Raw genomic sequence first — 22560 nt, forward strand, 5'->3', positions numbered from 1 at the left:
AGCACTGAAGCCTTTGTGGCCGCACTTAGCTGTTTTGTTTTTGCCGTGGGGTCCCTGACCTGATCCGATCCGACCCTGTTTCGTTTACCGATTTGCTCGCGGACATAATGCCCTTCTGTCCGGGACGGGGGATTGTTTAGGCCAAATCGCGCCTTAAAGCGATTGCGTTAGGGTTTAGTTCGCGGTCCGCTTGTTCTGTCGTTTCTTACATCTAGTAGGCGGTCCATTTATTACTTATGATTTTGTAATACCATTTCGCTGCGTTAGCGACGCTTTTTTTCTGTATGGGCTTCATCGGTGATATCGCCAGGTGGCACGGCTCCCCGCCGTCGCCGTCTCCCGCGCCGCTTAGCTGCAACAGTCTCGATTCCGCTCTCACGGTAGCGGACGTATCGCTGCTCGATACGGCGAATAAAGTCTCGCGTCCGCTCTGCAAGGTGTGGCCGTATCGCTTCTCGACGGCCGGCCAGTTCCTATTGTTGGACTTATTGTTTTGCGCGTGCCTCGTGGTTTATTAACTGCTTACTTACTTACTTTACTGCTACCGTTTTAATTGCTGTACTTATAACTTAACTGTGAAGTCTCCAGTTCGCTCTGCACGAACGCAATTTTCTGTGTCGCTTTATGAGAACCCCAATGTCGGGTTCGGACTCTTTGCTGGCGTGACCGCACGCAGTCCTGTGAATATATCTAACGGTTTATTTGGTAACTGTAAATATTTAATTGCTGTGCTTATAACTTAACTGTAAATATTTGTTGCTGTGCTTGTGACTGTAACTGCTTGTGTATTGACTGAGTTATTTATTTCGTTATAATCAATTCTGTGACGTGTCTGCTCGCGAGTGACTGGGGGTGTCTACTCACTGTCGAAGTCTGGGGGCCTGGGGCCTCCTTTTCGGGGACTGTCAGGACACCTATTTTACACTTAACGTCACACCACACCACACGACCTATACACGTTCCCTGGCGATCTTCGATCCCAATAGACCCTAGCTGCCCTTCGAAGGTAAGTGCAATTTCCTTCTTATTTTTCAACCCCTTTTTTGTATTTGCTTGCTCACGCCGCATATCCTGATCGCCATAGGTATTCCGTACCCGACCCTAGGCAGTCCGCCGGGAGGTCGCTGATGGGCCCCGACCTCTGAGGCTCTGCTGGACTGGCTAGGGCCGTAACATATATATATATATATTAAATGCATATGTATTATATATAATATTTACAAAGATTAGGCAGAACAAACAGACAGACAGACAAAAATTGTACAAAATGTTATTTAGATATATGTACGGTGTATACATCCATATGTATTTAGTAAAAAGCGGTTATTTTAATATTACAAACAGACACTCTAATTTTATTTATTTGTATACATTGCAAAGAAGATTAAAACTTTCTGTGATTATTCTAAACTATTAATAATAAAACGTAATAAACATAAAACGCAATATAATCTTAAATAACATGAATAACTATTACCTAATACAATATTTGTAAAACAGAAAACCATATCAGTATAGTTGCTTAAAATTGCCAACTCAATGCATTTTATTGCAATTTTATTGCTATACTCCCATAACCAAAATCCATTTATAAAAATTAAAGTCGTATCGAAATGGTAACAATCTCAATTTTCAGCATAATACCTGGAAACGAGATCGTTTGGAGATATCGTAGATCGCCCTAACGATGACTGGTCGGGATACTCACCAAACCACTCAGGAAGTAATGGTAGTTCCGTCGGCCAAGTCTCACGTCACGTACGTGCAGAATTAGTGCATCTTTAGCCAGTTTAGTGCTTGAGTCGAGTACAACATATTTGTTGCTCCAGCGATCCAACATTTCGAGCGAGCCAAGAAATTCGACCACCTCGGTTGCATTAGCTACACGTTTTACATTTGTAATGCGAAAAGATGCCTTTCCTGGCTGGAGACTCTGGTACAATTGCTGTAAGCGGAGCAGACCTGCAAGAGAAAATAATTATTTTAACGTCTGTTTTTGGATAGTCAATGTTTTACAATATGGTTTATGAAAGATATAATTTATATACATTCGTATTTAAGATTGAATGTAGTGCAATTTTTATTTAAAAAAAAATGTGACGTAATTAAGTTTTGATAAATTTAACGTTCTGAAGAAACTATTCATATGTTTTAACTTTTTTATAAATAAATCAATTAATTTACGTAAGCCAAAGATTTGTTTAATTTTAATGAATTTTGCATAAAAAAAATCTGACAAGAACGGATATTGTGAGAATCGTTGATTTTTTCCAATGTGTCTGTCGTTCTCATACAAATTATCATAAATTGTCAAGTACTGCATCAACAAACTCACACAGGTTTTTATTTTGTTTTTATTTATGTGTTTACGAGGTTTTACACTAGTACCAAACATTTAGGACATATTCAAATTTTCGTATGAAATAGCTACACTTCACTTCCACAAAAATTTTACGAATGCGCTGAAATTTGGGTATATTTCGTTTGATAAAGCATTGCAACTTAATTCCTTGTCTTTTACTATCTTATGACTTCACAAACTAGGGGTAAACGTCTCTGGTTTTATTAAAGCAAAAAATAAATAACTTCTTTAAGCCATCCACTTCAAAGTCAGTTTGAAACTGATTAAGTGATGGGACACACTTAAAGAATAAAGGTCCGCGGCAATTAATTTCAAAGGGTAAAAGAGACTCCTAAGTAATTAATATTGCTAATGCAAAATCTTCTAGTTTTTCAATTCACTGGAATATGAAGTGAGTTTTATTTTATTTTATGTTACAAGATAAATTAATTAAACGTAGATTTATAACCTTTTTTAAAATATACCTGGTACAAGGAATGTACTTTTTCGAAACTTAAAAAGGGATAAAAAGTTATTTCATTATTTCACTCCGACTTCTTTACATTATTTTAAGTCACTAGCCATGTATAATAAGTGCCTAGTGACGAATGTCTTTTGAAAATAACTTTCAAAAAACGTTAATAACTATTGTTCCGATTTCAAACTAAACAATTTTTATTATAACGATCAGGAGACGTAAACCACCGATAAGGATGGATAGAACCATTAACCAAATTATTCTAAAGATTACCAAATAATTGTGTCAAATATGTTTTGGTAAAAAAATTTACGACAAAATGTTTTATTTTAGACATGCAATAAGATAAATAATAGGTCGGAGGAAAAATCTTTTTGCTTGTGTTATTTGTAACTGGTTGGTTTTGATACCACATAAAGGGAAACTTTAAAAATTAAATTAAAAATTAAAAAACAATTTCCTACCACCTTTCATTTGTTTGCATGTCGAAAGAAATTAGGCCAATTTTAAAGTTTTATTTTAAAAAGGGAATAATGCGACTCAAGCTGCTAAAAAAATATGTGACGTTTATGGACGTAATGCAGTGCCAGTTTGCAGTTGGGTAATTTGATGTCAAAGACACATTTCACTTTGGTCGCTCATTCACGGATAAACTTGACGAAATTTTTGAAAAAGTGGAGCTAGATCGGCATTTGAGTAATTACAATATAGTTTTGGATCTGAAGATTGACCATACAGTTTTAACCCATTCGAGAAGAGCTGGCTATACAAAAAAGCCCGATATATGGGTGCCACATGAATTCACGGAAAAGAAAGAATTCTCTCTTAAGACGTAATGATATCAAACCATTTTTGAAAATATTGATCAGTGGTGACTAAAAGCGAATCACCTACAATAAGAATGTAAGAAAGATATCGTAGTCATAGGTCAGTCAAGCTGCATAGACTTACGAAATATGGGTTGAAATGCAATAAGGTGATGTTGAGTGTATGGTAGGATTGGAATGGCATCATTCAATGTGACTACTATAATGCTTTTACCGTCGGATAAAAAAAAAGGTTTGAATTTTTACTGTCAACAACTGATGAGGCTTAAGAAATAAATTAAGAATAAGCGGTCAGATTGATCAAGCAGAAAAGGTTTGGTCATTCACTACGACAACGCCCGACCACATACGTCTTAGCCGCTCAACAAAAACTGAGAGAATTTTACTGGGAAGTTGTTAAATGCATCCACCATATAGCCCCGATCTCGAATCCTGTTCCATCTGTTTTAGTTTCTTCAGATTGCTTTAGATTATTTAAATTTAATATCAAAAGAGGATTCGAGGAAAAACTACTTGTCGCCGTTTTTCAATGAGAAGTCCCAAGATTTCTACAGCAAAGAAATCCTATCATTACCTACGAGACGGCGGCAAGTTATCGATCAAAATTTTACATAATATATATTTTAATTAATAAATTATGTGAAATCTTAGAAACTTTATCCCCGACCTAATATATATTAGCGACAGTTTTGATAAACAGTCACCGAAAAAAAGGGTATTAAAATCAATAAAGATTGGATGATGAAAATCGAACAATATCCTAAAGACCAAATAAGTAATTAAAACTAGCTAATAACAAACGTCGCCTTATTCAAGTTGATGAAAAAAAAACAACCATGTAGACCTTACGTGTTTTTTTTCAGTAATTGCTAAACCAAATAAAATTTCAAATATTTCGGTTGTTCGTGAACCTCTCGGGCACAAATCGAGGACATTGACTGACAAAACTCAATATCGAAGCTGTTCAACCGTTGAAGTTGCTGAAAACGCACTTCCAACGAATTATATTTTTACAATAAATTTTTGCACTATTAGAATTGAGCTGTATATTGTATATCTATACACCTACCTATTATTGGTTCATTTTTGGAATAATTCACTGATAAAATGCCCTTAATGTGTTTCGGAAAATTTTCAAACCACTTTGTCAATCATTTACTTTTCTCCAATTAAGCTGAAAGGCACAGTTATATAAGTTCGGTGACAATTTAAGCTCGGTGTCAACAAGCTGTTCAGATAATGAAAGCGTAAGGCGACCACAGGAACTAAACCTATAAATAAAATCATTCGTCGTGTTTGTACTCGTTTATTATGTCTCGCTAAAACCTTTTTAGATTGCTTTATTCTTAACTAGTGACCCGCCCTGGCTTCGCACGGGTGCAATGCTGATACTAAATATACTACAGAATGTCTTTATTTATAGTGTGAAGCTAGCTTATGACATGGTTATTAAAATAATAACAACAACATTCAAATATGCGTCGTTAGATTACACGTTGTTACAGAATGTGTTGAAGAAATAAAGGTTCACTGCTCGTTCCCTGTAGGTGATAGCGTGATAATATGTAGCCTACATATTGACCCGACTTCTTAATAATATTCATGCCAAATTTGTAAGTAAGTAAGTTATGTATGTAAGTAAATCCATGCAGTACCTACTTTTTGAGTTTATTCCGGACATATATACAGACAAACAGAAAAACAGACAAACATTCTAAAAACTATATTTTTGGCTTCGGTATCGATTGTAGATCACACCCTAAGTCTTTAAGTCTTAAAAAGTCTTTAAAAAAATATTCAATGTTTGTTTTGATATTCATACTATTTTATTATATTCTTAATAAAAGCTTTTGTTTATATATATTTTTTAAAGAAGTAATAATTTATTTGTATTTATATTATAAACTATTGGTAGCTTTTTTATTAAAAACAATTTTTTTTAATACTAAAATTCGAAAGAAGTACAAATTTCAGTAGTAAATCCATTCGCCTTGATCCGAAGAAGATGGTCTTTATTGATAATGCTTTCCCAGGCAAGCGATGCGACGCATCGGTATGCGGTGTAATGTATTATTAAATAACACGTAAAATTTTCTGTGGAATTCATTCGAATTAATGCCATAATGCATTATAATTTATATATGTTATACTACGATGAATAAATACACAGGCGTCGAATTTTTGATACTTTCTGCATAATGCGAAGTTATACCTTTTGGCATTTGTGTGTCAGTAAAAGATTGTATGTGTACTAATGCCGCTTATTTCGAATTTATGCATAATAAAAACTTCATGATAGCTTATGTTATGAAATATATCGGAGATCAATAGTTGTCAGACGCTTGTCCACAGACCCAAAATATTGCATTTGAGTGCAGATAATAAAATTAATAAATTACAAACGTAGGCTGTACAACATATACAAATATCTCGATCTTAAATTCACCACAGAAAATTATTACACTACATATACTGAATCTGAAAAGTGACTTTTGGCACCAATTAAGCCGACGTAACTTTCATTATAAGCGTTACTAGTTTGAAATTTACACTTCAATGTCAAAAAGTCTGGTTTTCATTCAGATGCGATTGCGGTAAGCTTACAAAAGTGCGGTTAAAATTCGTCATGTAAACCAATTAACTCGTGTCGAATGCGGGTTAAAACGTACTCGTCGAGAACAAAATCGTATCACGTCAATTTTCAAATAGTTGAATAATATTATGTCATTCTAGTTTTAGATAAATATAGTAATATATTTTTGTCCATGTGGTATATGGAGGTGTCTGTTTTTTACCTAGATCTCTTTTTTTTTAAGTTGATCGGTAAATTGACATTTTAAAGTTTACTCGTAGTGAACTAGTGGTTACTGGTAGTGAAATCTTATGAAACTATAACACGGTATTTTAGATTTGTTATTGATCATCACTCATCACTTCAGCCTAATACAGACCGCAGGGCTGGCTTTGTCGCAGCGAAGACGCTGCTGCCCGTCTTCGGCCTGTGTATTTCAAAGCCAGCAGTTGGATGGCTATCCCGCCATCGGTCGGCTTTTTAAGTTCCAAGGTGGTAGTGGAACTGTGTTATCCCTTAGTCGCCTCTTACGGCACCCACGGGAAGAGAGGGGATGACTATATTCTTAATGTCGTAACAACACAGCAAATTGTTATTGATACTTTCATCAAATGTGCTTCGAATAAAACATTTTTGTAATCTAGAGAAACTTTATTAAAACCTGGCACACACTGTGGGTATGTCAGCATAATAAATAGCAAAAATAATAATAATAACATATTTAAATAAATCAGTTACAGCAAAATATATATTTCAACCGAGATTTATGTGCATATGTTTATGCCAGGCAAAGGTGGCGATACATTAAAGCAAATAATAATCAGGAAAATATATTTGTAGAAATGCAAATATATCTGAGAAGAAAGCACACCACTGCACTAGAACGGGTGTAACAGTGATATTTAGACTTATCCACGCGAACAATATAAAGAGCAATGCGTCATTAGAAGATTTTTTAAGAGGCAGAAACAAAAAATACCTTTACTTCATGAGATTGTACTCAACTAAGGAATAACAGACGAATTTTCTCAAAATTTGTTTCTAGTAAAATCCCGATGACATGAAATTATAAATGACTTGATAAATTTATTTAAGGGACGATAATTCATTGACCTTCTGTTGTAGACGATTTAGTCAGTGTCAGACAGACATTGTATCGCCTAGGACACTCTTCAGGAAAACACAGAGTTGTCTAAGTTCTGCGCCACCCTCTCGACCTCACTGGCTAGGCCTACAGGAACGACGAGTCGATACGTGTGAAGCCAGTTCGGCTGCAGGAGTCTTTCGCATTTTAGAGCGATGCCACGAATGCTTTACGGAGACCTCATTTCGGGTTTCGAATGAAGTTTTCCTTCTCCAGAACCCTGATGATTTTGAGCTAGGTTTCGCCCTCGGTCGCCTTTTACGACCCGCCCGGCGGCGTTATATTGCCACGGCGATAATTATAATTTTATATTTTCATGTAGTCATGTAAGACAAAGCTGATTATATTTTTTCAAGACTTGCACTTATATGATATTCCATTGACAAGATCTGGTACGTTTCTAAAAAAATATTTTCAAATCAAATTAATAGCTCCCGACATTAACTGTAGAGCCAAAACAAAAAAATGTTTTTTTTGACTTATTTTACTAGAAATTACCTCAAATTTAATTTAAAAAATCGTAAAATTACTTGCAGCATTAAATAAAAACATAACTATTATAAATAACTCTTCTAAAAAAAATCTCAAAAATTTAAAATCTTCCTTAACACGGATTGTACTAATAATCCATATAGGAGTTCAGTCTCAACTCAATTTTTTTAAATGTAATTATACCCTATGCATAATTAAATTTTGGAATTGATACCTCTCGTTAAAAATATTTATTGAAAAAAAATAGGTAAAAAAACTTTTTAAGTTAAACGGTTTTATGTTAAACATACATTGCAATGTTTAAGATAAATGTACTAAAAACTAAAAAATAATAAAATAGATACAGTCGTGGGAATTATAAACATATGCATAGACTAGACTAAAATAAAAACGTGGGGCACGTCAATTGTCTACAATCGTTGATTAAAATGTTTGTTTTTAACCGACTTCCAAAAAAGGAGGAGGTTCTCAATTCGACTGTATTTTTTTTTTTTTTTTTTTTTTTTTTTTTTTTTTATGTATGTTACATCAGAACTTTTGACCGGATAGACCGATTTCGACAAATTTTGTTTTAATCGAAAGGTGGTGTGTGCCAATTGGTCCCATTTAAATTTATTTGAGATCTAACAACTACTTTTCGAGTCATATCTAATAATGCGTTTTTACTTGACGCTTTTTTCGTCGACCTACGTTGTATTATACCGCATAACTTTCTACTGGATGTACCGATTTTGATAATTTTTTTTTTGTTGGAAAGGGGATATCCCTAGTTTGGTACCGTGATAAGGAAACTAGGATCTGATGATGGGATCCCAGAGGAATTGAGGGAAACTCTCGAAAATCCGTAATAACTTTTTACTGGGTGTACCGATTTTGATAATTTTTAATTTAATCGATAGCTGATGTTTATCATGTGGTCACATATAAATTTCATCGAGATCTGATAACTACTTTTTGAGTAATCTTTAATAACGCGTAGTTGCTTGACTATTTTTTCGTCGATCTACGTTGTATTACTTGTCGATGTAATTGAAGTCGGTTTTTTTTTTCGTTTGCGAGCAAACACAATTATGTAATGTTACACTATAATTAGGCAGTTGTTCAACCGACAACGATGGACGTGTGATAAGTAGGGCTAGAATGTGGAAACAAGCTAGCAAGCTCGATTATAAGCGAGTTTTAGGGTTTCATAGTGGTGAGCGAGTAGTACTTTTATCATATGTTTTGTCGATTAAAGACAAACTACGAGCAGTGAAACGATTCCTCGCCAGCCAGCAGTGTGAATGTCCAACGATAAACTAGTTGAAACATCTCTTTTATTTACATGGAGTGTATAACTATTGGAATTTCCATGAGCAAGAAAATAGTAAGTAATTTCCTCACCGTCTGCGGGCCAACTGCCTATTTTAACGACGAATTAAACGATTCTTCTATCGCACATTAAGTCGATAATTTGTAGACAATTGACGTGCCCCACGGTTTTATTTTAGTCAAGTCTATGCATATGTTTATAATTCCCACGACTGTATCTATTTTATTATTTTTTGGTTTTTAGTACATTTATCTTAAACATTGCAATGTATGTTTAACATAAAACCGTTTAACTTAAAAAGTTTTTTTACCTATTTTTATTTTCTAGTTTTTAGTTTTTATTTCGCATTCTGTTTAATTCATTTAGTGCTTCATTATTGCAAGGCCCATCTTAAATATTGAGGTTGTATAGTGCCCTGTATTCTTCTTGTCAAGCCCTTTTATTTGATACCCATATTGGTGGGATTGATAAAAAATTGTTATCAGACATTTGGTAGCGGCGGCCAGCTTAGATTTCAATTTTGCATAGTAAATTGTATTCTACTTGTTGAGACCTTTCATTTGATACCCATGTTGATGGGATTGATAAAACCTAAGTTATCCGCCATTTTGTAGAGGCCGCCATCTTGGATTTTAATTTTATATAGTACATTGATTATACTGGTTGAGCCCTTTCATTTGATACCCATATTGATGGGATTGATAAAACCTACGTTATCCGCCATTTTGTAGCGGCCGCCATCTTGGATTTCAATTTTTTATAGTATATTGTATTCTGCTTGTTGAGCCCTTTCATTTGATACCCATATTGATGGGATTAATAAAACATAAATTATCCGCCATTTTGTAGCGGCGGCCATCTTGAATTTATAATGATAATGAATAAACATAATTGTATTGTCACCAAAATCCAAAGTGTATACAAAATTTCAGATTAATCGGTTGACAGGAAGAGGGTGAAATTTGAATTACTAAATTTGACCCAAGAATAATAAAAAATAAAACAAACGGGGTGAGCTAAGTAAAACCGTTTAAATAAAGCTTATTATTACTTTAAAAAAAAAAAAAAAACTAAATCACAAAGTCAGTATCTAAAAATATAAATACATATAATAATCTTAAATCACAGTAAGTAAACATTAAAAAACATTTAATATAATTGAATTGAAACTGTTCATGTTTTAATAACGTGACACAAAAGCGATTTCTGGGTCGATTTGATGAAAATGTCAATGGAAGATGAAACACGTCATTCATCACGAGAGACTCATTATGCAGCGATGGATGTCGTCATAATTTGGGGGTAATATCCGCGAAAAGATTACAGCTGCGAAGACGACGGCTAGAAGAGGGTTGACGTGTACGTAATGGAGGTGTTATCGTTAGATTTGAGTCACGCCAACGTCTTGGCCAATGTTTGAACCAATGCGGTTGGTAATAAAGAAAAAAAGGATTTCTTCAAAAAAGTAAAGCTTCTTGATTAAAATAATAAAAAATTAGATTATTATTTAAAGTAGATTTTTAATCAATATAGTGGAATATTAATTTATAGTATAGTTATTTCTAAATCTGTAGACTTCAAATATTATTTCATTTTGAAAGTGAATATCATACTGAAGAATACTGATAGACTGAAACTATAATTTCTGTTTCTAAGATTTGCTGTAACGGTAGATAGGATTATGAAAAAGATATTATAGCATCTAACGAAATATCGCAAGATAAATTTAATCTACTCGTCAAACTATAATGTTCTCAATCTATGTTTGTTCATTTCAAACTCATCTCGAGTTCAAACTTACCCTGCACTTGCTACGATAGTTGCACGAACTTTGCCCGTCTTTTTACATACTAAATTCGGATTGAAAAGTTCTCTTTATTTTTGTCAAGTCTAGCAATACCAAGTCTAAAGTATCAGCTCAATTTAAGCCTCAGAAGCGTTTGACTTGTTGATTTTTTTCTGCCTCGCTGTTATTGTCACTGAGAAATATTAGCAGTTAAATCCGTAAATATGCTTTGCTTTTGTGATCGCTGTGGTGATTTGAGTTGTTTGCGTTTAGACAATATCTTCTCGTCTCACAAATTAAATAAAAACATTTGTTTTCATTCCGTTATATTTCACAGTAAAATTGGACGAATTTTGTCGGAAGTTATGAGAAAGACTTATAAAGAATTATATATAAACTAGCATACCCCGAAAACGTTGTTTTGCCATATATGTTATAAACTCCTTAATTCCCCTCTATAACTTAGGGGTATGAAAAATAGATTTTGGCCGATTCTCAGATCTACCCGATATACACACAAAATTTCATAAAAATCTGTCCACCCGTTTCGGAGGAGTATTTTAACTAACATTGTGACACGAGAATTTTATATACAACATTGACGCTGAAATTTCTATTAATCTAAAAATATATAAACATTTGTTGGTATGTAAATAATTACTACTAAATAATTAATATTTTTCTTTCTTTGCTATGTATCATTTCTGTTTTTGGTGTACAATAAAGTGTATTAAAGTGTATTAACATTACGTTTGCATATTTTTGACATATGTGTACGTATTTAAAAGAAATGCAACGAATGTATAAAAATTAGATTTTTTTCAAACAAAATAAAAAAACCGTAATCGCGCATGTTGTCTATATTCAACGACGTCCATATTTCAGGTAAATAATTCATTTATAGATTGTTGAAAGATTTTTCAAACTTAGTTTAGAGTTTCAGTCATTTATTATACACATACGAATGATTTTTGTGACAGCTTCTAATAAATTATTATTTTGTATTCGACTTTCAAACTTGAGATCGAATCAAGTTTAAATAAAGGCCTATTTTGAACAAATCAAGTTTATTTCCTTAGTTGTCTGTTTAAGCAAAGGTTTATCTCAAAAGATAACCTAGGGAAATAATCAGGGAATAGCTGATTTTCTTTATGTTTGAGAATGAAGACGAAGTCACGATTTCGATAGGGTTGCCTTCTCGGCCAGCGGTGGGCCCATTCATATTGCAATATAAGAAAAGATGTAATCATGTCTGGAGAGGAATCACGTTCATTGAGCGACAAGGCCGGAATTCCGTTGGAAACAACCACAGTCTTAGATGATTTTCTTTATCAAAAGAAACGTATTTCAGCTTTCTTGCGAAATTGGGTATGTTATTGCTATTCGTTACTATGTGTAGCAGTTTAAACTCGACATGACTCTATTTGTTATATATTATTATAAAATTATAAATCTGAAATTGTTTTTGTTTGTTCCAATTTCACGACTAACGTGAACTTTGGTGTGCTTATGATATCTCGAAAAAGACATAGGCTACTTTTCATATCGAAGTGATACGTTGTTTTTATTTTAGATATTGCGAAATATACGGTGCGAGTGTGTTTCTAAGATTTTTTTTTATGAATTCGGATTCAAAATTTTTTACAGAGCATTTAGTAATAGTTAACGAAATATTTCGAAATAAAACATAATTAACAAACCAGACCAAGAAATAGACAGAATCAACCAACTAAATAAAACAAACCAAATAAAGATCAAGAATACAAATTATGACAAAAGTAAAAAAAAAAAAAAAAAGAAACTATATTCTCTATTTACCATATAAACAAAGAATAATTGTGTTGCTCGCAAACGAAAAAAATCGACCTCAATTACATCGACAAGTAATACAACGTAAATAGACGAAAAAAATTAACAAACGCACTAGTCGTCACTACGATTTTCGAGGGTTTCCCTCGATTTCTCTGAGATTTCATCATCAGATCCTGTTTTCCTTATCATGTTACCACACTTACGATATTTCCTTTCTAATAAAAAAGAATTATCAAAATCGATTCATAAACGACGATATATATATATATATACGGTCGAATTGTGTAACCTTCCTTCTTTTTGAAGTCTGTTAAAAAGAAGTCAAAAACTTCAAAAAGAAATTAATTTTAAAAACGTGGTAAATAAAGCAAATTCATTTTGGATAGAGAGTATAAAAAACGTTATAAATTTTAATTGTGATTCCGATTATTTTTATTATCTAAAATTCGGAAACGAAAAATTTTAAAATTTTATCATTATACTTTAATATATTTGAATAACGACAAATAATACAATCATTTATCACTTAATTTAAATAAGGAATAGAAATAAAAAATAAAGGAGAAAGAAGAAAAATACATTTCTATATTCGTTGCTTAGTAACAAAAATACACATTCGTCAATTAAAAAAAAAAAAATAATAATAAAAAAAAAAATAGCCATTACATACGAACTAAGGCCGTTTTGACGAAAAGGGGGTATATGTAGGGGGTAATCTTCGCGAATACTGATCCGATCATGAAAATTCTTTCACTAACAGAAAGCTACACTATTCAGGAGTGACATAGGCTATATTTTATTGTAACTAAACGAAAAATTCAGTAAATAAGAAAAAGATTAAAATATAACATCAAAATGGTTATTAAACTAGCGCCATCTATCGCCACTTAGAAAACAATTTATTAGTCTTTCGACGTTATTAATTTAGTCTTATTTTAGTCTATCGACGACGTTTTCTCGATTTTTGATAGATGGCGTTGGAGCAACATATTATTTATTTAAGTGCTATAAAATTTGTTCTTTAAACTATGTTATTTGGTTCTGTAATTTAAAATAATAAATATACTGGAGCAACATATTATTTATTTAAGTGCTATAAAATTTGTTCTTTAAAGTATGTTATTTGGTTAATATAATAATAATTAACGCCCAACGAAGTAGGCACGGGTCGGCTAGTTTAAAATAAACACAGACCTGTAAAAATAATATAAAAATTAAAAACAATATATATAAAGATAGTATCACTCCATCTATGATTGATGTTACTCTAAAAATCATTTCATACAATTATATAACCGGTATATTTATATTATCTATATAAAAATAAAAAATAATATTCCTTTTGGTTTTGTACTATTTACTGAATATTGAAATCGAATAGCTATATGAATATACATCACAAATCACGTAACTTTAACTGGCCGTCTGGAAAATATATCGATGTGTTATGTGTATCTATGTGTTCTGTGTTATCCTACTGCTGGGCATAGGTCTCTTTCCCCATGTAGGAGAAGGGTTAGAGCTTAATCCACCACGCTGCTCTAATGAAGGTTGGCAGATATATTCCCTACTATGAGTAACGATCGCTATCAGGTGTACATGATAACAAACGGCTTAACGTGCTCTCCGAGGCACGGTGGGAGACATACAAGGACTACACAAACACCCACACCACGTCAAACATCTGTATGCCCAATACAAATGTTTGTCATGTGCGGGGATTGAACCATCAACCGCCGCGCCGGCGCAACAGCCACAAACCAGTGCTGTAACCGTTGCTCCAACGCATAATATGCCTAAAGAAATTACTCCTAAAAATTATATTGTACTAGAATTTTCATTTAATTAAGAAATGGTAGTGTTTATTTATATTTGAATATTAGTAATATACGAATAGTCTCCTTCTTCGTAACCAGCCATTATCACTCAGTGGGAGGTCCTGAGCTCAATTTTTCTTTTGCTTACATTCAAAACCTTTTAATTTTGTTAAAGGTTTTTATCGAAATTATAAAGCGTCAAAGACTGTAATTATCTACCGAAGGCGATTAATATTACTTTGTCATTTATTTTAGTAAAATAATGCGTTGAATTGAGGTCTTTGTTCTATCTTTCGTTTTATAGATTATGTTTGAAATTAATCAAAACTAAAATTGTTCTAATGTTGTTGTTGTTTAGTAGGTACTTATATCACATTTTATAAAATGTTGACTTAATTATATCATAGTTATTGTAAAATGAAAATAATTAATGGATTGTAAACTTTATCATTAATTATTTTAACTGATTATTTAATAGTGCTAATTATTTATATTATGCTATTACAATATTGCCATCTTCCATTGAATAAAGGATTTGTATCAATTTAATTGAATCGAATGTAACACGACAAATGAAATCATGAAACAATATTCCAAATGGTGACGAACAAATATCAACACAAGAATATATTTGTATTGACGCGTAAAATTATTTGGTTTATCTGATATTATTTCGATAAATGTATCAATTTATATCGGAAGGTATTAATTGGGATTGATCTTAAATCAATGTAAGAATACAATAATAAAATTAATGAAGGCTATAATCTTAAAATTGATTGATTGAGAAAGGCCACGATACAACTTTTAATGTGAAGAAAATATCACAAATATACTTAAAAATAAACCAATATAATACTAAAAATAGAATGCTTACTTGAGTAAGTTTTACAATTCAAAGGACGATAAATATAATTGCGTGCGCAGTAGTAACGATTTTGTAATTAATCTCGCAAGAAATTCTTTCCGTGATTCAAGTTCTCGCCTTCGTTTTAAACGATGCCTGGATTCTTTTATTTTTTGTTACTCACATAGTAAAAATTGTAACTAGTCGCGGTTTGTACAAGTACATGAGAGGAGTTGAGGTAAACTAATTACAGTAGCTTTTTTGAAAGCAGAAGATCTTAAAATATGCAAGGTTTTCTACTTTAACAATACTGTAGTTGATTTTAAGTTGGTAATTACAGTCAATGATAGATGTAAGTTTCATTTAATTACATCGTCTAGAAGTGGAAAGTACAAAATTAGGCATGGTAAGAAATCGTAAAAAAACGTGTTGTACGAAAAAAAAAATTGTGTTACTCGCAAACGAAAAAAAAAAACCGATTTCAATATTACATCGACAAATAATAAATACAACGTAGTTAGACGAAAAAATAATCAAGTAAATATGCGTTATCAAAGAGTAATCAAAAAATTCTATCTCGATCTCGATGAGATTTAAATGTGACCAGATGATAATCATCAGCTTTCGATTAAATTAAAAATCATCAAAATCGGTGCACCCAGTAAAAAGTTATGAGGTATAAACGTAGGGTGTCGCATATACCGTCAAGAAAATACGATATATTATATAACTCACAAAGTACTAGTCAAATCTCCATTATATTTAAATGGGACCATATGGCAAGCCTTAACTTTCGATAAAAAAAAGAATCATCGAAATCGGTCCACCCAGTAAAAGCTCTGATGTAACATACATAAAAAAAATACAGTCGAATTGAGAACCTTCTCCTTTTTTTGAAGTCGGTCAAAAAGCACAAAAATAAGTTGTTTGACAACGAATCAATTTACAACAAAAAATAGTTTTTGTTTGTCTATCCCCACAAACATGATAAAATCACGTAGTATAGTTAAGTTTGAATTGTGTATATCACATAATATCTCATATATTGTTTTGCTGTATATTACATATTGCGCGATAATAATTATTCTCATCATCATCAAAACAATAACTCCCGGAATTGCATGCATTCCAAGGCTTAAAAATAATGCATTCAAATTTAGAAAATTCCAATAATTAATCAGACCCGTGTTTTGTTACTTACATCAAAAAGTCTAAATGATGAAAAATACTATACGCTAGTAATAAATTTACTAACTATTCAGTGAGTTTAGAAATACGAATATTTATTGTTTACTGAGTTGTAAACTAAAGCATGTGATATGGAACTGAAATAAAATGCTCTGTAGCTCGATATTTCAAGCCGGTTCAACTTTGAATACCCGCGAACAGATGAGCGTGTGTTCACAAAGTAAACGTGCGAACATATGTATATTCTACTAAACATTTATGATTACTCACACGAATTCACGACTCATATGAGTTCTAGCATATTTTATAACATACTAACGTTTTGAAATAAACCAATTTTCACATGTAAACAAATGTTTTAAATTAGTTGGTAAATATATACAAATATGATCTACGAACGAACGAATAAACTTTTGAGTGTGTAAATTCGTATATTGCAGTATAAAATATTTAACAAATAGACTGCTTATCTTATATATAAAATTCTCGTGTCACATTGTTAGTTACAATACTCCTCCGAATCGGCTAGATCGATTTTTATGAAATTTTGTGTGCATATCGGGTAGGACTGAGAATAGGCCAACAACTATTTTTCATACCCTTAAGTTATAGGGGGGGGGGGGGGTTTAAATATATATATAATCGTACATACAATAAACATGATCGTGAACCTTCATACTTTAAAAATAAAGAAGACGAGTTATTAGTACAAATTTAAAGTTCTCATCAAACTTTTTTATAGTTTTTTCAGTGACAGAATGATTGTTCTAAGTCTGTATTTGAAATTTTTGTGAAAATAAGACTTTGTTCCTAATTTTCCCACGAATTTCTGTAAAATTAAACATTAAGTGAACCTTCACGTACGTCTTATTTGTAATTTTATGGTTCAGTCGGTCGGATGAATCTTTTGTCACTGAATCTATTGCGGAAGTTCAATCGAATCAGTTCACAAGCTGGATACTTTTATAAGAATTTTTACGACATTTCTAAGATTTAAATTTTTCGAACGTAAACTCAGGGACGTTCAAAAACCTAATATCTATGAAGAGCGCGGTGATAAAACAGTAGCATTTGTAGTAATATATAATAAAATGGGTGTTCAAATTTTAATAACGGAGTGGTATAATTTATTTGAACGTCGGTAACAGTCACCACGGATCTGCATGAAACTAAATCGTGCGATCATAACTATCTTCGACCGGTATAATGTGAATGTAATAAAATTCATTATAGTTTGAGCAATGAATCCAAACCCAGAACGGTTAGGGTAAAATCCGGGGTTTTACACATTAAACTCGCTGAATAAATCGAAAGTCGATAAAACCATTCCTATACAGAATCCGAAACCGGCTGTACTTAAATGGGCCACGCTTGAAATTTTATTTAGCGAAAATTATCAACAGTTATTCGGAACGTGAATAAACGTAAAACGTTAACATTTGTTTTACTTATTACAGTTGTCGTTCGACTCGATAAAATCGATAGCGCATTTTTTAACTTATATCGGTGCTCATGAGATCATAAATTATAGAGGATTGAGATTTTAAATTGGAGTTTTTGACTAATTTCGAAATGTCAAGAAATGAGAATAGGAGTTGAAATGTCGCTTGATAAAACTGAAACTGTATTTCATAGTTTTGTCAGAAATTAGACAGCTCGTTCAATTTCACCCTTGTTTGATGAGTTTTCATTAAATTTATTTCATGTAACGTTGTTGGACATTGCGTTAGCGTTATTGTGACTGTCTGGTATACTAGAGGTCGCGGATTGATGTTTGTATGAGGATTTGTGTGTTGTGTATGATTCTGGATCCAATACCAATTCCGGTGACACAGCAGTCAAATCCTACTGGGGTCAATAAGTTTGAGGCGTTTGTCATTATTTTCTGTTCAATTTTTATCATACAACCTTAATTTATTTTATAATAAGCGAATCGAGATTAAATTCGTATAAATTGTATGAACAACAGATGTAATTAAAAATTTCATCCGTGAAATTGATGCACCAAACGCAGCAAGTCGCATTCGAATGCTCTCATTAGAAGTTAATTTATGTGTGCACAAATAAACACTCGAGAGAGACAAATGGTCATTATGTACATGTATGTAATGATTCATATTTACATGGTTGAAGCGATGTCATTTCAAATTACACATTTATTGGTGTTATTTGAACAGTTGTAAATATATCACTATAACAAATGCGAGTCGAAGGATATATCGTTAGACATTAAGTCAATTTTATTCAAATAAGATAATTTGATTCTAAATTTTTTTTGCGAATGCTTAATAATGACATGCTTTATTTAATGTTGGTTTTAATACAGCAATAAGGTACGGATAGTTAAAAGAAATCGTGCTTATTCGAGAAGTTTTAATAGATCTTTCATCACCTCTTTGTCAAAGCTGTTGTCCTAGTACATTATTGTATAATTGATAAATTATCACTGCCGTTCTAGTGTAGTGGTACGAGTAATAATGTCAACGCTGGCGGTTGCTGGTTCTATTTCTACTAGAGGCAGATATTTTTACAAATATGTATTTGTTTCTGGTCTGTGTGTAAGGTTTTTGTGGGTTTTCCCACCGTACCTCGGAGAACACATAGAGCTTTTGATTCTGGTTGTCATCATAGACCCGTGATAGCAACCGCATTTTAAGGTAAGAGTAATATCCGCTAACTACCAATTGAGTAGCGTGGCCGATTGATAAATCTATAATATAAAAATGAGTCGCTGAATGTGTTGCTAAGCGCAAAACTCGAAAACGGTTGGACCGATTTCGCTGTCTTTTTTTTAAATATTCCTTGAAGTACGAGGATGGTTCTTACGGAGAGAAAAATTCTAAAAAAAAAAATTTTAAATTTCCTGAAAAAGTCTAAAAACAACACTTTTCTATACTCCCATACAAAAGATTTGTGATAATACTTAAAAGTCACTGTTAGGCGATACGAAGTTCGCCGGGTCAGCTAGTAATAAATAAATAAATGAATTTGTAAAGTACAGTTACCAGAAATAAATGAAATATAGTTTAGTTGTCACATGAATAGCAAATAATTAACTTAATACCCGCACCATCCAAACTTTCTTTCGTTGGCACGAACTCTTGCTGCGTGATTACAAAGGTATTTACTTGGTTCAGTCGAGATGCCAACTTGTTTTATTCAGAGTCTTAGTAAATCCCTCTCCTTCTGTAGCGACAATACGTGGGATCAACTCCATTGTTGCCTGTATCGAGTTGGGTGATTAGGTGTTCCGTGCCTTGAGATGAAAACCGTAAATATCTAATTGCACGTTTTTATATATTTTTTTGTAATTTACTTTAGCATCAGTATTGAATAAATATTCTATAGATGTTGCAAACGACAATAAATATGTAAAAGTTGTTTAGAAAATTTCAAAAGATTTTTATCTATGGAAAATTCTGAAACAATATTTGTATGTCATCGAAGATATTTCGTTTTAGATTTTGTGCGTATATGTTTCCAATTTAGAATAACTGAAGCGTTGTTTATATATTTATTTAAGCATTTTACAAATATAGACCGTATTTATAAAACATTCGAAATTCGATGAAACTAACAAATATTTTAAAACCGATTTGTAGTTTTAAATTTCCTGCACAATTCATTTTAGTTTCTTTTTTTCAAAAATGGAATTGCATTTAAATTTTAAAATCCCCTGATAAATTTATCAATAGAATAAAATGTAAAAAAATAAAAAATATTCAGAAGAACAAATCTTTAAAGTGGAAACCATACGTAAATACATTGTGAATTGCTTATTTCCGACATAAAAAAGTGCTGGATACGCTCTAAAAATCACATTTGCATAAGTAGTTGTTTGTTCCGAGAAGTGACTGTTTAAAACTAGAAAATTCAGACATACGTAGCTCGAACGTTCGCTTAATTTAAAAATAGAAAATAATGTATAGAAAATAAACATTATAAGTCTGCGGTGGCAATGTGAGCGTTGTTGGCCAACAATGCTCTCAAAAGCCAATAACAGCGTTGGTTCACCGTCTTCCCCCATTTATCGTACTTTGCATCCCTTCGCAATATAAGCAAGATCGTACCTATTGTTATTCGTATTCTCATTCGTGAAAACAGAAACTTCTAGTAGTTTAAAGGATACATTTATAATAAAAACAAAGTTAATTCAAATTCGACCAACTGTTCAGTTGGGCTCAAATTGAATATTCGTTAGTTTCAATTTATGTAGGTCGATTACGATTATTGTGGAATTTTGTTAAAAATATCCTGAACAATGATTTGTGATTATGCAGAAAAAAATGGTATTGGCATTGGTATTTTCTAATGTCATGACGTAGTTTCGCTCCAGGTTTTTATTCACTATCTTAAACAGTTAGAACTATGAGTCAGCGTAATACAACACATTTTTTAATTATATTTTTAAAAATAATTTCATTCTAATTCTTTTTCTTATTTTACCCATTGCTACATTTTTGTACAATTTTAATAATTGTAGAATGTCGACTAAAGAGAAATGAACGAGAAGTTTAAATTGCAAATTTACGACACTTGTATCTGTTGGGAGTACATGATTTACACAAGATGTAGTTAATATATATTGTATGTCCAAAAGCTGAGTAATACTTAAGAAGGCGTTGTAGTGGAGGTATGGTACTTACTTGATACTATTATTTCAGTAGATTGTTTTCTTTTGTAAATACAATTTCAAATAAGTAATTAAATTTAGTAAAATTTATTTAAGTGATATTTTAATTTAAATTCAGAGTATATTAATATCAATAAAAATATGTGTATGTACGTGTTTTTAGTGTTTTCCGTTAATTGTGGAAAATTTACAATTTTAGATATTGACAACACCTTATCATATTAGATCGACGAAACTTGTTAGACATTTTTATTACATGTATTAACTATTTAAAAAAAATCGCCTTCACCTCACATTAGATAATAATGTGATAATGATTCATATATAATGTTTTCTATGTATTCTGTGGATGTAACTATAAAATAAATAAATAAATAAATAAACTCACTGTTAACTACCCACTAACTCACTATAAATATTAGTTTACACGATAAGAATAGTAAATAATAGTAAACAACAATGTTTTATAGGGGTAGCAAACCAATAAAGCTCATTACACACGTTTCCATGATCTTAGCCAACGTCTTACATCAAAGGAAAATTTTTCTGTCTGAACATTTAAACTTTTCAGCTCTTTAAAAATTGGTTCAATAGCTGTTGCTTTACACAAACTTTTGACCCCTAATATTTCATACGTACCGAAGTTAGCTATAAATAGCGTGTTACGTAAACTTTTCAATTTTTCTCTCATTGTTGCGAAATAAATATTTATTGTTTCATTTCCTACTTGGCGTCGCTGTATAAAAGACTGTCCGCAACTTTATCGTTAGTTCTCTCTGAAGTCACGCAGCAGACCAGAAATAATTTACGACTTTTGAAGATACAGTGGACACCCGAAATGTTCTTATTGCTTGTAACATAAAGGCTATTATTCGTTGGGGGCTGTTCTCGTGGTTAACTGTACTTTCATGTCTCGTTTCATGAGATATGAGTACCCTTGTTGTGTATATAGATACGTTTATTGTCAGATATAATGGAGTCGTTTTGCGGTAAAAATATTTAAAAAATATATTACGTTATTAACACATATACATTCAAAATACATTCAAATTAAAGTTTAAGAATTCAATAAAAAAATTTAGTTACAAATTCATTTAAATTTGAACAATATTCGTATTTGCAATTATAAAAGTATATTTATTCATTAATATTAGATTTTGTAATTGACAAACTATGTTTATACGAGATACGTAACAGTTAAATTGACGAGATCGTGCAAAGTGACATAATCCTTTACGAATCACAATTTTCTATTAACGATAAATACAGCCATAATCATATTTTAAAAAAAACTATACAAAAATAATTTTT

At 32.0% G+C, this 22560-nt stretch overlaps 1 protein-coding gene across 1 annotated transcript in view; it reads right to left on the reverse strand.

Annotated features, from left to right (window-relative positions):
* Window positions 1-22560, reverse strand: part of LOC123668893 (glutamate receptor 1-like) — a 124183-nt gene that overhangs the window by 27578 nt on the left and 74045 nt on the right. Inside the window, exon 5 of the mRNA XM_045602585.1 lies at window positions 1709-1962. Within this exon, the coding sequence (XP_045458541.1) occupies window positions 1709-1962 (254 nt within the window). The remainder of the gene's footprint in view (window positions 1-1708; window positions 1963-22560) is intronic.

Source organism: Melitaea cinxia, chromosome Z (assembly GCF_905220565.1).
Source record: "Melitaea cinxia chromosome Z, ilMelCinx1.1, whole genome shotgun sequence".
NCBI lineage: Eukaryota > Metazoa > Arthropoda > Insecta > Lepidoptera > Nymphalidae > Melitaea > Melitaea cinxia.